The sequence below is a fragment of the Sciurus vulgaris genome (assembly GCF_902686455.1).
Source record: "Sciurus vulgaris genome assembly, chromosome: 12".
Lineage (NCBI taxonomy): Eukaryota > Metazoa > Chordata > Mammalia > Rodentia > Sciuridae > Sciurus > Sciurus vulgaris.
In genome coordinates, this window is record NC_136473.1 from 95630916 (window position 1) to 95650069 (window position 19154).

Genomic DNA, 19154 nt, shown 5'->3' on the forward strand with positions numbered 1-19154 from the left:
AGTACAGCTCATTCCTCCACTTTCTTAGACTACCTTATCATGAAATTCATCTCTCTAAAACCCCCTCTTGCCTTCTTGTCTCTTTCCAATTTCTGGCAAACTCATTAAGCTGATCCAATGGGTTGGTGACATCCTCACCCTGCCTCAAACAAATTAAAAAATCAGATAATAACTCAAACTAAATTAAAGGGGCTGAATATACATTTTTACCTAATGCCTTATCGATATCCCTTCTCCTGTAGCAATTAATCTCCACTGGTGATTTCTTTCATGGGTTCTTTATAAAAGGAACTTGTAGAGTTGAAGAGTCTAACTTGTGTCACGCACACTCTGTGGATCCCAAAATGTACCTGTTCCCCTGTTGTGTGAGATGAAGGAATGTCTTGGTTTCATGATTTTAGTATTACTATCAATGTTGACTCCAACAGATGTAAAATGATACTTCCAGCTTCACTCTCTCCCCTATACTGATAATCCTAAATAAGCACTGGCCAAGAGCCAGGGGCCTGTGTCGTTGCTAAGGAATCCCATCCACACCAGTTGAAAGAGACTCCTGAATTACAGAGTCCCAAGTGCTCTTGGATGTGTCATAGACACAGTGATACCCAGTGTCTCTGTACAACAGAACTCTGCACTGATACAAAAGAGCTGCTACTGTTTTGCCTAAGAGATAAGAAATACATTTTTAAAAGTCAAATTAGATCTATCTTTTGCATGCCTGGTGAGTTACGGACACCTGTTCAGCAGAATGAAGAACAACGTTTTCAGCTAGAAGTAGGCCCTATTTGGTTGTAAGGCCTGTCCTTTTCTTAAGGTCACAGGGGATGGCAGGCTTAAATTACGGCTTCTGGTGTGGCTTCTCTTTCATGGCAGTCTTTCTTCCAGTGAAATCAGAAAAGAATTCTTAAAAGTAAAATAAGAAAATAGCTTCAGAAAAACAAGGGCAAAAACGTGGTTTATACGGATATTGGACTTGGATCTCAAATTTAGAATATAAACCTCCGCTTCAGACCAGTTTTGAAAAGACTGCCAAAGTTACCTCATCCGTCATGAAAACCTTTGCTCAGGCAGAACTCAAGCCATCAGGTTCTAGCTCCTGTTCTCCTTTCTTCTGACACCAACTTCCTGGCTGCTGTTCTACCTTCACCAACAGCTTGCCACAGACCTCAGCTCACATTCTTCTTTTTTCTTGGTATCTAACTTTACCCTTTCTGTTGACCTTTTCATTGCCATTTTGATAAGCTCAAGTCCCTCCTATTTCTTCTTTCCCATGTTTTTATTGGTGCATTAGAATTATACGTAATAGTGGAATTCATTGTTACATATCAATGCATGCACAAAACAATAACCCTCCTACTCTTTGAAAAGTAAGACAAAACTGTTTTCCACATTCTTCTCCAAACACCAAATATACTTAATATTCCATAGACTATGGCTAGAACATTTTTAGTGGACATCCAGTCCTGTGACTAGCTACTGAAATGCTAGCAAATTCTTCCTATTTCATACATAATATAATCTCAGTGCCAGTCTTTGTCATCTCATCTTGTTCCCCACTCCAGCTAACGCCTTGGCTTCTATTCTCTAGCATGCTGCACCTGTTCTAGCTCCTGACAAGCACTCTGCTCTGCTGCCTGTGAACATGCTGTTTTCTCTGCCTGTGAATTCCTTTTCTCACCATTAAGATATTTTTCCTTCAGGCCCTGGTTTAAATGTCACTTCTGCAGGTGTGACATTATGATATACATCCCTTGGTTTTAGCCCATGGCACCTGACTCATAACCCCCTCCCCAAGACAGGACACGAAACCAGAATTTCTTTCTCAAGGCAGGAAGCGCTAATCTTCCCTTATCTTTCTGCCTTGGAGCTGGCCATAAAGAAGATTTCTGGTCTACCCTCCTTGTCCAATAGTATGCCCAAAGGCTCTCCTGATTCCAGAAGAGTCCTACCCCGTGCCCTGGAGAAGGAATGCTGCACAGAAAGACTGGGAAGACTGGGAAGCAGACAGCCTCAGCTGGGTTTCTCCTCCCAGACTGTTATCTGCAATAGAGACTCCACAAAAACCCAAAGGACAGACCTCGGAGATTCTAGGTCGCTGAACCCAGGAAGGCTCCTGAAGGGTGATGCCTGAGGAAGGCACAGAAGTTCCACATCCCTTCCTACACCTCACCCTGAGCGCCTCTTCATCCGTCATACCCTGCAAAATAAACTAGAAAATGCAAGTGGTTCCCAGAGTTCTGTGAGGAGCTCAAGCAAATTGTCAAACCCAAGGAAAGGGTTATGGGAACCTGACTGTCAGCCAGCTGGTGGGTCTGAAGCACAGGTAAAGCAACCTGCAGCTCTCAGCTGACATGCAGAGCAAGTGTGTATGGCCAGGAGCAGTCTTGGAGACTGAATTCTCACAGGGACCTTGTAGGAAGGATCTCAGCATCTCAGGTAGGTAGTGCCAGAAGTGAACTGAATTAGAGGACACCCCGCTGGTGTCCGCTGCAGGACTGATTGCTAACTTGCTGGTGGAGAGAAACCCCCGAACATCGGCTGTCAGAGTCTTCTGCCATGACTGTGGTGTGAGAGCAGAGGAAGACTAAAACAAGCGATGTGGTTTTTCAAAGTACAGTAGGGCAGCCTCCCAATCATGTTCTTTTTCCAAACCTTGTTCTGAGGGATCAATTGCCCATGCTCATAGTTTGGCAATAATCTAAAAGTTTACCAAATCCACTGTGATAATATTTATTCATTCTTTGCATTCCCTCCTCCATGAACCCCAACCATTTGACTTGTCAAATTAACAATGAAAACTGTTTTAAAAGCATCAAGAAGGGTAGTGCCAACAAGTTAATGCAACCTTATCCTCAATCTGTGGTTCACATAATTCCTGGCTGTCCTACATGGTTTCTATAGCTATCCCATCCATAATAAATACACTCACAGCCATCGAATTAGATAAACTGCATTTTCTAATCCCATAAGCACCAGGACCTCAGAAAGGCAGCTTGTTTGAAGTCTTGACTCAGCACTCTTTTCAAAGAGAATTAAACAGAACTTTAAATTCCAAAGATGTGAGCATCACAAGATAGTCATTTCATCTGGCGGCAAGTGCTCTCAGCTAATGTAAAGCAAAGTGCAGTGCTTTTCTGACAGATAATAACACCAGCGACCTGTTCAATGGTTATCATTCAAAGATAACCACATTTAAAGAAGGGAAAGTCCCCAGCTTGTCAAGGAAGTAAAGCAACTGAAGGGTGAAGCAGAACTACACATTTGCAACCGTCAAGCAAATAAGGTACTCACGCATGTCACCAAAGGCCCCCTTTGTCACTTTAGTGGCACGTAACACCACGACTGTGAATTTATGCGAATACTGGTGCTCCACCTAGAAATAAAATGAGAGAAAATTTAAAGTAAGTTTTCCATCTACAATTTCACTGCTTCCTTGACAATGATTAAAAATATTCAGGTTGGAAATCAGGCACAGGCATACCAGAAACATTTTTGGATGCTAAGTTTGGTCCTTTTCCAACTCTCTTCTCTCCCACTACTGAATCATTGAGATCATGTTTTAAAACTTCACTGCAGCTTCACCATTAGCACTCGTTTGCTGTCAGGTTTAACAAGTATTTGGGGGAATGTAAATTAGGGCTCCAGGCATTCCAGGAGTACAAGCAGGCTTTGTACCGACTGATGAGAAAGCCTGGCTGGAAAGGTGACCTCAGAGCAAGACCTTTGCATCACTTGGGATTGTGTTGCTGCTGTTCCACTACCAATCGAAAGCTTTTTCTGCATGACATTTCTAGGCAGTTTGTGGACACAAGCCCACACAAAGACTACTTATATTAACTCTGATGCATTCATTATAAGCCATACACAACAATTTTAAAAGTCTTTCTTAACCGAAAGATTGCATGCACATAGTAAATATTAACAGGTTGAAGATTTTATTAAAAACTCACCTAAATGGAAATTGATTATCAAACAGCCCTACTCAGAGAGAATAGGGAAGCAAAAACTCACATCATGTCAAGAGCAACTGAAACATGACAAGATCTTTGAAAGCTCAAACACTTTTTCATTTTAATGTTAGGAGAGTCCACCTCACCAAATTTTAATAACCTTATCTAATGAGTTGAAAATTCATCTATTAAATAAAACAAAGACAATAACACCACTGTGAAGTAATAACAATCTAAAAGCAAGAAGACACAAAACCACTGCAAAGAGTTTAGATTCATAAAGATTGAAAAGATAAGTTACTTTTTAACCAAGCTAATTATGAGACAGAGAGAGAACACAATTTGCTAATTTCAGAAATGAAATAGAGGACTTCACTACAGAGCCTATGGACATTAAAAGCATAATAAAAGGAATTCTATGAACAACTCTATGCTCACAGATTTGATAATCTAGACAACATGGAATAATTCCTTGAATAATCACCCAAAATTCACACAAAAAGAAACAGGTAATCTGAATAGGCCCATGTTTATTAAAGAAATAAATCAATAATTAATAACTTTCCCAACCAGAAAACATCAGATCCTCTTGAGTTCACTGGTAAATTCTATGAAACATTTAAAGAAAAATTCTATTAACTCTCTATACTGTCTTCCAGAAGGTAGAAGCAGAGGGGATATCTCTTCATTAATTGTAGGAGGACAGCATTACCTTAATTCCAAAACCAGACAAAGGCACTACAAGAAAATAAAATTACAGACTAGTATTTCTTGTAAGCATAGATGTAAAACTACTAAAAATGTTAGTGAATTGAGTCCAACAATATATTAAAAGAATCATACACCAAGATCAAGTGGAATTTATACCAGATATGGAAGGCTCATTCCATTTTAGAAAGGCAATTAATAGGTTATATCAACAAAATAGAAAACAAAAATCACATGATTACAAGACTAATAAAAAGCATTTGACAAAATTCAACCTCCATTCAAGATTTAAAAAAAAGAAAAACTTTTGCAAGCTAAGATAGAGGAAACTTCCTCAATTTGATAAAGAACACTTTTCAAAAAGCATACAATAATTAATATTATACTTCATGATATGAAATTAGAAGGTTCCTGCAAAGGTTGGGAACAAGGAAAGGAAAAGATATCCCCTCTCATCACTCCATATCAAGATTGTACCCGAAGCCCTAGCTCATGCAATAAGACAGAAAAGAAACAAAAGGTCTACTGATTGGGAAAGAAGGAAAAACTGTCATTGTTCACAGATTACATAATTATTAGGTAGAAAAGCTATTTTTAAAAAATCCTGGAAATAATAAGTAATCACAGCAATTTTGAAGGTCATAAAGTTAGTATAAAAAGTCAATCATTTTCTTATATATCCAGCAATGAACAAGTGGATTTAAAATGTAATTCCATTGATATTAGCACCCCCAGAACTAGAAAACTGAATTATAAATCTAACCAAGTATGTATAAGATCTCTATGAGAAAAACTGCAAAGCTTGTAATGAAAGAAATCAAAGAGGAACTAAATAAATAGAGAGATATTCCATGTTTGTGGAGAGGAAGACTGGATATTGTCAAGATGTCATGTTATAAACAACTTGATATATAGAATCAATACAGTCCCAATCAAAATCATAGCACGTTATTTTAGAGGAATGATAAATTGATTCTGAAACTTATATGGAAGGGCATAAGACCTAGAAGAGCACACACTAGGTCTGTTTAAGGAGAACAAAGTTGGACTATTAACACCAGCTGACTTCAAGACTACAATAAAGCTTCAGAACCTGTTCGCAGTGGGTATTTGTGAAAGAACAGACAAATGGATCAATGGAAGAAAATACAGTGTCCAGAAACAGGCTCACAAAAATACAGTTAACTAATCTTTGACAAAGGAGCAAAAGCAATACAAAAAAAAAAAAAGAAAGAAAGAAAGAAAAAGAGAAAAGTCATTTCAACAAATGGTGCTGTAACAACTGAACATCCACATGAAAAACAAATAAATTTAGACAAATGATACCTGGGCTTGAAATAAGATAGAAACTGCTTTTGAAAACCAACTTAGGCATTAGCTTTCTCCACTAAAATGACAGTCTCAATAATATCTCTCTCTCTCTCTCTCTCTCTCTCTCTCTCTCTCTCTCTCTCTCTCTCTCAAAGAGAGAGATACATATACATATACATATATATGTGTATATATATATATAATTTTTCTCTCCCCAAAAATCACCTATGCTCTTTCTCTATATCTTCAAACTTCTAATACTACATACGTTTCAGATGACTAAAACTCCCTCATAACATCAAAATTATGTGCAATACTTTTACCAATTATTATTTAATAGCTTGGTTTTGAAACTGGTACAAGCATATTCATATGTCAGATATTATAAATAACAGAACGATGTCATTATTCTACTAGCATCAATTCTCATTTACTCTTTCCAACATTCCTCTGATAATAATGATTATTATAAATAATGGTGGGTATTATCATAGATAACAATAGTATTGTTATAAATAATAACATTAGTTATTGTTTATATTTGTAGATCAGTAAAGTGAGAGTCTAAGAGGCTAGGTGATTTCCCACTAACTCATAGACTGAGTATAAATGGTAAAATTTTATTAGATTTCAGTCTTGCTGTCCTTCTTACTCTTTCTACATCCCTTTAGTTTCACAGAGGATAATAAAGCCAACACTAATAGTTTTAATAGTAATAATGACTGCTTCTATTTATTAAAGTGGTTTAGATAGTTAAAATCTAGTCTGTATATTATATCTGTAGTTGATCTAGCTAACAATCTAGTAATTGGCCTTACTCTTTACCCATTCAGCTCTCCTTTTTAATCTGTGTTCATTTTCATGTGCTCAATTCTGTCTGAACTATAATCAATGAAAAATGCTCTTATACTATGACCTATACTTGACTATAGTGAATGAAATACTCTTACCCTGGAGGATGAAATGCTCTTATATTAGTCACAGGATATAAGCATAAATTTACCACTCTCCTGGTTTTTAAAAATTAATTTTGGAAATATCAGAAGTCTTCAGATGCCCTTTAAATTATTTTCAGAACAGGAATGTCTAAATCTCTGACTACCTCTTTCTAAGAGTTATAAGGATTAATAAGAGTGCATCTATAAAGTGAGTTGAGTTCAATACACATTCTTGGAAAAACATGTTCAGTTTCAATAAATGAAAAACAGTCTTTTGAGAATGCTTTGGCATATTTCCTGAGGTCAATATTGCATATAATTTCAAACTATTTCAGACTAGGCTAGGTGCTGACTTGGACAGGACAATTTTGGTTATGGCTCAGGGATGGTGCCAGAAATATGATATTGAATCCACAACCAGCGCTCCCCAGGAGAAACCAGTGACTCAAGACACTGCAATATGGTAGCTGGCAGGAAAAATGCCACATTTCTATTGAGATATCAAATCTTAAGATCAATCCACTGACTCTGTCACCAAGAGAAAGCCTTGCCTGCAGGTCTTACTTTTGAGAATCTGACTTCATCCATAATCTTTTTCACAGTTAAACTCAAGACACTTTCACCTTTTCTTTTCACAATTATAATTTCCCACACCTCAGGAAAATACCGACTGTAGTAAGTTCATTCTGAAGAAATTACCTTGATATCTGCAACTAAAATGACTAAGCATTGAAAAAGAGAACCAACTCCTACCAACCCACGTGATGACCTTCGTATGCTTAAAATTCTATTGTTACAAGAACCAAAGAAATCATCACAAAATAATCTGGCTGGAAAGAAGGTAGATTCTGCGTGCAAATATTATTTTTCTCTACTCGACTACCGTTGCCTAACCCAAACTAAAACTAATATAAGGACAACAGAATCTTATTACTAACTCCAGAGATAGTGATCACTACAGGCAACCTCAGCACCAGGAAACTCAAACAGATTTCAGAAATGCTTTGAAAGATACTGCTGCATTGATGTTATCCCTAAGTCATGATATGTTTTTTTTCTGTTTACTTATTTTTAGTTTCATTTCCGTGTGTGGAGTTTCACTCTGATACACGTAGAAAGCACAGGCAACATGCTCTTATTTTCCCACTTCTTTCCAAGAATGATCAGTATGATCTATTTATAGTTTCCAATGCTACCAAAGCCTTAAGTACTTCCAGTCGTGGGCTGCCTGCGTGGGTTGGCAAATTATCCCGCAGTGATGTCCAAAACACCTAATTAGGCAGCAGAATCTCTCAGCTCTAGAGGATATCATTAAAAGAAAATCATAATCAGAAATAGGACTTAAGATTCTTCTCTCCCAGGAGCAAGAAACTTGTCCACTTGTGCAATAGGTATGCACATCAAATTTAGTAATACATATAAAGTAAATATAGAGTATACTTTCACAGCAATAAGAATTTTAAGTCCTACTTTAATCAAGATTACAGAAACTGCTTTATCAATGACAATCAATACACAATCAGTACAAAAAATATTTGATGCTGTCAGATTGGGTCTACATATTCAGCATGAGTTTATAGTAACTATAATATTCTCGAGATAACTAAATGCAATAGTCACCCAAATTTTGGAATTAAGGTGTAGATTCTTCCCTGACAGCATTAGGCTCTGAGCTCTCCCAGGAGGAGAGACCATGGCTGAGGGAAGGCTGTGAAGGACAGGTATACTTCACTCCCTGGAGGTTCTCAGTACAACACATAAAGTGGCACATGCATTTGAAAGGTTTTCTCACACATTCTTAAAGACATTTGGGGGAGCAGTCACACTTACTTGGTTTAGAATGACCAGTCTACATGATATGCTCATTCAGACATCGATGTCACTGCACTGATGACTTCAATGGAAGAAGGGTGGTTGGATATAACCAATACATATTGTATGTATGTAGGTAGGGAAATATCACATGGAATCCCATTAATATGTACAATTAGTATAATTAGCATGTATTAAATTAAAAAATTATAGTAGAAAAAACTCCCCAGCCTGCATTATATGATTAACCAGCCCAATTTAGTGCTATATATATATATTATATAAATATATTACATATAAATATATTAATATAAATATATATATATATATGTAGCCCACTTTTGTGTTATACAGATTACCCAGAACAACCAGCTTGCAACTAGGATTTAAGGTGTTCCAAACTGCTAGTTACCCCAGGAACCTGATGCCAAGACCACAAAGCAGCACAACTACGTAACAGGCATAAAATCAGACCCAACGATAGAACAACTGCACCACACTACAATGTTCAAGGAAGTGGAAGCCACATTGGAAGATGACTATAAATAATGGCTGAGAAGATTTTCAAAAGAACCAATTAGGAATTCAAGAACTGAAAGATAAATTTGCTGACCTAGGGATTTCTGATCTATGTTCTGTGGTAAAGAAGCAGAAATATGAATATTACTTTAAATTTGTGCACTCTCATTTCCAAAGAGAGGCTGGTGGATGAGCAGGGCTGGTATCAAAGGGTAGAGGCTAATCAGTAACATGATGATAAATTTTGTGCATCACCTGAGTGACCAGGTGGTGCTCAGATTAAACATTTTTTCAGGGTGAGGATAATAAGCATTTCTGGGAGCAAATGAGCATTTGAATTGGTAGAGCAGGTAAGGTACAGTGCCCTCCCCAATGTGGTGGGGCATCACCCAATCTGTTGAGGGAACCTGAGTAGAACAAAAGACAGAGGAAAGAAAAATTCACCCCCTTTTCCCTGTTTTATCATTTGCACTGGGACAATTCACCTCACCTTGTCCAGTTCTTCAACTGAGGTTCGCATCAGTTTCCCTGATTCTCAGCCTAGGAATAAATGACATCACCAGCTTGCCTAGGTCTCCAGCTTGCGAAGGCAGGCCACGTGACTGCTCAGCTTCCACAATCCTGTGAGGCAATCCCTCCTGACTAACTCATTAATGAATGCATCCTTGGGCTTCTGTTTTCCAGAGAACTTTGACAAATACACAAGCCTTCCTCTTCCTCACTTTTCTAGACTTTATTAGTATTCACAGAAAATAAACTACTCATCATAAAACTCATCATTAATTTGTGGACAGTGCTGTACTTCTGCAGTAACTAAAAATTTAGTTCCTTTTACACGTATGATTTCCCAGTAGCAGCATCTTACGGTCTGACTTCCCTGGAAATATCTTACTTTTTTTGTTTCAAAAAAACAATCTTGTGCAAATACCCATGTGCTATTTATAAAGGCCCTGGGAGGCAGAAACACTAGGTACTACTCATACCCTGTTTTCCAAATGTGGCAGAGTCCAAGTGCTCCTGGGCACGTAACTGGTAAGACGAGAACGGGCACTGGAACACTGGTCCTTTGATTACTTATCCAGTGGTGGTGTTTTTTCCTATGTTACTGTAATAATCTGGAATAATGCTTTCCTACTTCCAGTCATCCTGCAATGATATTTTTAAAGGGCCTTGTATTACAGCAGGTAGTCATGCCAGCATCTGCATGTGGTTGACTGTCCCTAATGTGAAGACAGCCTTAGTTTCTGTGGATGTGGGTTGTAGCCCTCTATTGCTAATAGGTTGTAGGAAGGGGTGTGGATTTTTTCATCCCAAGGACATGACTCATATTTTCAGAGTAAAAAGATGGAAATTTTCAAAAATCTTTGATAATTGATCTCTCCTTAAAAAGTTGATGCCTCCCTAGTCCAAAAACAAAAGCGAAAACAAAGCACAAACATCTTTAAAGCTGGAAAGCACCTCAGACCAACTCTAGACAAATGGGAACTAAATTTTATCACATACTTATCACTTCTTAAAAGACAGCACCATTGGAAGCAAGAGAGTTTGCAGGCTGCAAAGTGCTACATCAGCCCACGGGATTCTCCAACATGTCTCTGCATCGCAGTTGTGGTTGAAAATGAGTCTAAAATGAGTCTAATCTTATGTGCCTTGAGGCTGCCAAACTGTGTTGGCCTGCCTGCCACCAACTGCTCATTACAAGTTAAAAGGCTTGATTTCCCCCATCTCTCCAAGTTGTTACTAATACTGTTTTGTGTTGAATGTGTTCACTTACATATTTTGAAAATATCTTTCTGTGAAAACCAGAGAAAGGCTTTTATTTATTAAAACAATTTACACCTACACATGCACACAGTTTTGTTTTGTTTTGATATACACAGAGCAAGAATAAGACCCAAGCATACAGCTCACAGGATCCTCTTCATTTTTTCAAAAGGGCTATAGAATACTACTTGAACATCTCTACCTCCAGTGTTGGAGAAAATAGAGGATTTGTGGGGTTTGCACATTTCATCATATTAATTCGTCACATAGGTGATTACTATGGTCTAAGTTAAAATTTGCAAGAAAAGGTGCTAGGACTGAGTCTTAAAATTTCATCTGCAGTTTGATTTTTTCAATATTTTCTGACTTTTTTAAAAATATATTTTAAGCATGGGTTTCATAGTGAAGGAAGAACCAAATGGTCAGTTCACAAGATATCTAGTCAGAGATGTGCGGGACAGTACAGCATTCAGTAATAGGGCCTAAACAGACCAGGCAGAGACTGAAGGTGATTCAGAGTAACAGTGATCTTTGAAACCAGCTATGCTTGAGCCATACTGAACTGCTTTCATTTTTTTAAATCATGCACTTTCTTACATTCAGACTGCTTCACATGTGCTTTTCCTAACCCCTATTAAATCTTCAGGTTATGCTTACATGTCCCTTGCATTAACTATCCTGTTGTACATTATCAGAGTAATCCTCATTGTATCTTATCAGAGTCCTTACTAAAAATTGTGGTACTTATAAACAAATTATTTATCTCTTCTGGTAGAGAGGGACTCATACAAATCAGAAACTCTGTTGGAGTCACCTCCATATACCCAGTGCTTGTTGACATGGATTGGTATACTGTGGGCATTCAATGAATGGTGATAAGTGCTCAATTAAAAGTCAAAATATATTTAGAGATAAAATGAACTGCAAGTCCAGATATTAGGACTGGAAATTGTCATTGATCTTGTCTTAAGCTTTGGGTCACAGAACTTTATCTTCCTTCTTCCCTCTCAGTTCTGAAGGCCAGAATCCACATGAAAGTTTGAGAATTTACATTTTTATTAAATTCTGACAGTTACAGAAACTACTTATTTCCCTTGAAGTGACAGAATAAGAAATAATCAATCTGTATATAAGATATAAAAACAATATGGAAAGCAGTTTTAAAACTACCTTAATGTTTCCTTTCATCTACAGAAATCCATAACTGTGAAAGGAAATTAAGATATTGTTTGAGAAAACAAAGATTACATCACAGTATCTTTTTTAAAAGAAATACTGTTGTATATGCTTTTTACAAGACTCATGCTTTAAATACAAGGAAAAGATATAGGTTCAAAATAAAAGGATGCATAAGCTAACCAGGGAATGTAATATAACTTCAAAATTTGAAAACCAAAAGTGAAATATGAAACATAATTTTGCAAGTGAAATATTTACCAAAATAGATAATGTGTCAAGTCATAACCTTACATAAACATATTTTAAAAACAAAAAAATCTTATGGAGTATTTTTCTGAACACAATGGAATTTTTTACCAATAACAAAGGTAAGTAAAAATGTTCAAGAATTTGAAAATTTAAAAATACATGTCTGTATAACCATGTCTAAGAATAAATTATAGTGAAAGAAAATATTTGAACAAAATGTATTATGAAATACATTTCCAAACTTATAGGTTATACTTAAAGTAAATGATCTACAATCAATACAGCCAGAATAATAACCATTTAAAGATTTTAAAGAGAAAACATCATTCAACCATAAAGAAGAATGACTTTATGACATTTGCCAGTAAATGGATAGATCTGGAGACCATCATGTTAAGTGAAAAAACCCAAAGGGCCAAAGGTCGAATATTTTCTCTGACATGTGAAAACTAACCCAAAATGGCGGGGGGAAGGGGTGTAGAAGTTCAGTGGATTAGACAATGGGGAATGGAGGGAAGGGAGGGGGTATAGGAAAAGGAAAGACAGTGGAATGAATCTGACATAATTTTCCTATGTACATATGTGCAAACATCACAGTGAATCTCACTATCATGTACATCCACAAGAGGGGTCCTATCTAGAATAACATATATCCCATGATTGTACAATTATATCAAAATGGATTTGAGTATCATGTGCAACTAAAAAGAACAAATAAGAAAAATTTTAAAAGAGGAAATAAAACTGGAATTATTCATACATAATAGACATGATGAAGTTGAGAGTCCAAAGCATGTACAAAGAAACTATTAGAATTAATAGAAACTCAGTAAGGTCACTGGAAATAAACTGCATTTCCATATAAAAGCAACAACTAATTGGCAAATAAAATTTTCAAACACCATTATAATTACATTACAACAAGTATCAAGAAATGAATCTCTCTACATATATGTTCGTAGATACACAAGCACACACACATACAAGATTTCTTACTGAAGATTACATTACTGAATGAACTAAAGGTGATTTATTTTGTTTCAGATTGGATTCACAGGTTGTTAATGGATTGGAAGATTCAATATCATTACCATCGTCTCTCCCCTAATTGATTTATAAAATCATTATAGTCCTGGGCCGGGATTGTGGCTCAGTGGCCAGGGTGCTTGCCTAGCACATGTGAGGCACTGGGTTTGAACCTAAGCACCACATAAAAATGAAGAAATAAAATAAAGGCATTCTCTCCTGCTACAAATACAAAAAAAAAAAGAAAAAAAAAAAAAAAAAAAAGAAAAGAAAAACAAACAAAAAAAACATTAAAAAAAATTCATTATAATCCCAATTAAAATTCCAGCAGTTTATGCCTTGTGTGTGTGTGTGTGTGTGGTGTGTGTGTGTGTGTAAAAGGACAAATGGCCTCCAAAATGCATATGAAAATGAAAAGGAGTAAAATAACCAAGATAATCCTGAAGAACAAAGCACTGGAGGATATACACCATCATATACAGACACATGTTAAAAGTACAGAGATTAGGAAAGCTTGGTATTGGTGGCAAATAGACTAATACACCAATTAGAAAAGAAACCAAGCCACATACACATGATGGCTTGATTTAGAGCAAAGCACCTACTGTCATTCAGTGAGGGGCATCATTGTTTTCAGTAGACTAGATGGAGTCTTGGATATATTTGGATAATAAACACCACATGACAATGGAAAAGTGTGGAATTTTGTGCCTCATAACAATGTTTGTGAATCTCACAGATGCAATGTTGAGTACATTTATAGGAAGGTCAAAAACAAGAAAAACATGATAATATAGGTTAAATATTGGTTTGCTTTGGGGAGGTTTCTTGACTAGAAGAGCATGAGCCAGCCTTCTAGAGTACTATCTGATCTGGGTTATGGTTTCATGGATGGAATACACAGGCAAACCTTCATTCTTTGTTTTGCTGGACCTCAATTTCAAAAAGAAAAAGAAAAGGGAAAGTTAAGAAGAGAAACTTGCAGAAGAAAGCAGAAGTAACCAACAGCAAGAAAACAAGAAAAAGAACAGAAGAAATCTTTTTCAAGAAGAGACTAACCCGCAGAGTGGGGAAACCTGGGAGATCACTGACTTAGCTCAGAGGAATAAATTGGTGAGACCTTTCAATGAAAAATGCTGAGCAGTTTCCAGTGAACTGTGACCAGAAGCGGGGACAAGCACTCCATAGTATCCAAACCCACCAACCCCGCTATCCAGGCAGAGCAAGAAAGGAATAGAAGGTAGTAGAGAAGGATGAAAGGCCACTGTTCCCTTTTAAGTAAAAACAAGGCTGTGGATTACCTTAATATTCATAAACTTCATTTCTAACCCAATAAGCCTAACTGAGTCTCATCTGTTATATTTGGCAAGGAAATCTCTAGTTTTTGATCAGAAAAAAAAAGAATGCATATTTCCCATGGAGTTTAGAAAATTACATTCAATTATTAAATATGAATTACTCTTCACTAAAAGCTAACCAATCATAGAAGAGTTTGTGTAAACATTTCTAACTAAGGGAAAGTTTACAGAATCAATTGCCCTGAAATGCATACCAATACATAGCCCTGAACCCAGAAATCTGTGAATCTTCTCTGCTCTGTCCATGTGAAGGATAAAACTCTACAGTCTGATAACTGCAAATGCTAACTCCATTTTTTAAAATTGTTCCATGAAAGTTCAGTATCTTCACACAGGTTTTGGTGTTTTTTTCCTCCTAAGTCCCTCTTCTCTAGAAACTTACAGTGATAAAAAGAAGACAGGAGTTAGTTTAATGATGTACTGTAGCCTATTTGTACATATTAATTTTATAAATTCAGTAACAAATTCAAGGAATTGAGAGTTTTGCTTTACCAACAATACCAGCAATACATAGACACAGAAACATATCATTCCCCTCCCGGAAGAATACAAAAACAATAAATGACTTACTATAATATGCTGGTAAGGATCTATGAAAGACATTTTGGTTTCAATTACAGGAATTTTTACACTTCAAAGGTCTTCTTTGGCACTCCAACTTCTTCAAAGCCTGTAAAATAAATAATCACTATTGGTAAGCTTCCTCTTGGATGCAGTTTGGAGATATAAATGATGATAAGGATGCACCTCAGAAGCAAATGTGTACCCAAGGGGACCAGATGGATTGAGTTTCCTACCGTGCATATGAATGAGTATCCACACATGACTTAGAGAAAGGGTGAATATATTTTAATAGTAGTATTTAATTTCCATATTTATTTATTCAAATTTATTCTGAGTAAATATTAGGAAACTACAGGGGGTTTTTTGCTTTTGTTTGCAAAAGAGTTTATGAGAAATTCATTGAAATTACGGAACACTGAAATTATTTTTGTATCATTTATAATTAAAGAGTCACATGCTGTTTCTTTTCTCAGTTAGTCAACATGACACATATTCACAATAAGAAATGAAGATTCTTTCACCTTAACTATTTGTTAGGAATTTAAAAAACACATTCATATTGAATGTGAACTTTAGTAATGACATTGAAAAAAAAATGTTTGTTCATTGTAAGGCACCAGTTTATTTTGGAAGCAGTTATATGAAAATATTTTAATAGAGAAATACTCCCTATACTTTCTTTTCTCTTCTTCTACAATTATTCCATATTATTTAAATTAAAATAAAAATTATTCAAAGAGCATCTTTGTTATTTCATCATAAAAATTTTTCCCTGAAATTTTATATAATAACACACACACTGAAGCATTCTATAAGTCACATCTAATTTGGAACATCTATTTAAATATCTTTATTATTTAAGTTTAGTGTGTAAATTCTGAAATGTCTTTCAGAATAAATCACATTTTTTTTTTTTTTAAATTTTAACCACTTATTTATTTATTATTTAATTTTTGGTACCAGGGATTAAACCCAGGGGCACTTAACTGTCCCAGAATCCCAGACCTTTTTTTTTTTTTTTTTTTTTGAGACAGGGTCTCACTTAGTTGAACTGTGATCCTCCTGCCTAGGTGGTTTGGCTCGCTCTTTTTTTTTTTTTTATTGTTTGCTCTTTTAGTTATACATGACAGCAGAATGCATTTCGATTCATTGTACACAAATGGTGTAAAACTTCATTTCTCTGGTTGTAAACAGTATAGAGTCACACCAGTCATGTAATCACACATGTACATAGGGTATGATGTTTGTCACATTCCACATCTTTCCTTCCCCTGTTCCTTCCCCTCCCCTCATTTCCAACTTCCCTCCATCTTCCCTTACCCCCCCCCACCCCCATTATGTGTCAGCATACACTGATCAGAAAACATTTGGTTCTTGGTTTTGGGGGACTGCCTTTTCTCATTTAGCATGTATTTTCCAACTCCATCCATTTACCTGCAAACTGGCTTACTCTTTATTTTTAAAACATCACATCACCTTTTAAAAAAATTATAAAAATGATTCATGCTCATTGTTATGAAACAAACAGCTGAAATAAATGAAGAATAAAGTGCAGTCCTTATTATCATTCCAAGCTATTTCAACACATTTTCATATATTGAGAGTAAAAGGAAAAGAGAGAATTTGAGACATTTTTAACAAAAGTAGGCTCTCCTTGTATACCCTTGGTATTTTAAACTCATTTTCTAATGTGAAAAATATGAAGCAATACTATAAGAAAGGTAAAAATGACCCATAGTCTCCTATTTTAAAATTATCAAAAAAAGAATACCCCTCTTCTTCATTTTGATCTATCAGCCATCATTATTTTTAATTATTTTAATCAGAAAAAGACATCTTTTAAAGGAAGAATGCTATTTATAATAATCACTTTTTAGGCTCTTTATATTTTATGTTTCAACATGCATTTTCATCAGGTTAAAGGTGTATACAGAATCTTAAATCAATTTGTTAAATTAAGATAAGGTCAAATATGGAGACACTTCAGAAAACTTGGAATGGAACCACCATTTGACCCAGCTATCCCACTCCTCAGTCTATACCCAAAGGACTGAAAATCAGCATACTACAGTGAGCCAGCACATCAACGTTTCCAGCAGCTCAATTCACAATAGCTAAACTATGGAACCAACCTAGATGCCTTTCAACAGATGAATAGATAAAGAAAATGTGGTACATATACACATTTTGTATATTGGAATACTACCCAGCCCTAAAGAAGAATGAAATTATGGCATTTGCAGGTATATGGATGGAACTAGAGAATATCATGCTAAATAAAATAAGCCAATCCCGTGAAACCAAAAGCCTAATGTTTTCTCTGATAAAAAGATGCTGATGTATGGAGGGGAGGGGGTAAGGAAGAATGAAGGAACTTTGTATTACGTAGAGGGAAATGAGGGGAGGGGTGGGGCAGTGAGGATGGGGAAGGAGAGTAGAATGAGAAAGACATTATTACCCTAGATACGTATATGACTGCAAGACCAGTGTAACTCTGCATCGTGTACAACCAGAGAAATAAGAAGTTATGCTCCATTTGTGTACAATGCATCAAAATACATTCTACCATCATGGATAGCTAATTAGAACAAATTAAAAAAAATAAACAGGAACTCAGAAATGTTATTTTAAACATTTAGATTTATATCCCCAATGTAAGCAATGATCAAGTGAAATCACTGATAGTCAAGATCGATCAAATCAGGAACTAAAAATAAACAGCATAATCAAGAAAGGATAAAAAAGATAAGGCCAAACCATCATTCTGATTTTATCTTAATAAATCACAATGATCTTTGCTTTGCATTTGCTTATTTATACCTGACAGAAAATGTGAATGACAACATTATCCCATCACCAATTACCTCTGTTCTATAGTTTGAATGTATGTCTCCTCCAAGACTCATGTTGAAATTTAATGCCAAAGTTACAGTAGTAAGAGGTGGAGGCTTAATGCCTTTGGACAAAGGCTCATGGAGGGAGGCGTTCTTTCTTGGCCCCTCTCCCTTCTGCCACGTAAGGATCCAGCCTACCTCTCTTCTGGAGTGCACAGCATATAGCATGGCCTTTTGGAAGAAGAGAATGGACTCATCAAACAAATCTGCTGGCATCCTGATCTTTGGCTTTCCAGTATCCAGAATTGCAAGTAATAAATCTCTCTTCTTTTCCCATTATCCAGTCACTTCTGGGTACAGCTGCACCAAGATGACTAAGATACTCAGTTATCACCTTTCTGTTATTTTGTTGAATTTGGCTGTTATTTTCATTAATTTCAGTTTTCTTTCCAGTGAGGCCTTCCCTGGTCATATTATGCAAAATTGGCAGAAACCTCACTTTCTCTTGTTCTATTACTGTCTAACATCTACCGCAGTTTTTGCTGTATTTTAAAAGATCTATATCTCCTCCCTCCCTCGTTAGAATATAGCCATGAAGCAGATGCTTTTCTGTTTTATTTACTGTGAAATTCCTCGGACCCAGGTAGGTGCAGAGAGCCACTTTACACAGTTATGCTAAATGAAAGAATAAGAGAATGAATGGGCAGGAGACCACGTTTACACAACTGAGAGAAATAATTTTCAGGCCCTGTTACACTAACACATTTTAATCAAGCCAAGGAAAGTTCTTTCCTACACATTCACAAACTTTGTCATACTCTCTTCTAGTTATCTCTTCTAGTCCCCTCTGTATTAATCTACTTCACTGTGATAATGAAATACCTGAGACTAGGTTACATAAAAAAAAATTATTTTGGCTCACAGTTTGGGTCCAAGGTCAAG

At 36.1% G+C, this 19154-nt stretch overlaps 1 protein-coding gene across 1 annotated transcript in view; it reads right to left on the minus strand.

Moving 5' to 3' along the window:
- Positions 1-15490, minus strand: part of LOC306642179 (cytosolic phospholipase A2) — a 106120-nt gene extending 90630 nt beyond the window's left edge. Inside the window, exons 1-2 of the mRNA XM_079107740.1 lie at positions 15385-15490; positions 3292-3373 (exon numbers count right to left, since the gene is read on the minus strand). Coding sequence (XP_078963866.1) covers positions 3292-3373; positions 15385-15417 — 115 coding nt within the window. The 5' untranslated portion in view covers positions 15418-15490. The remainder of the gene's footprint in view (positions 1-3291; positions 3374-15384) is intronic.
- Between the last annotated feature and the right edge of the window lie 3664 nt (positions 15491-19154).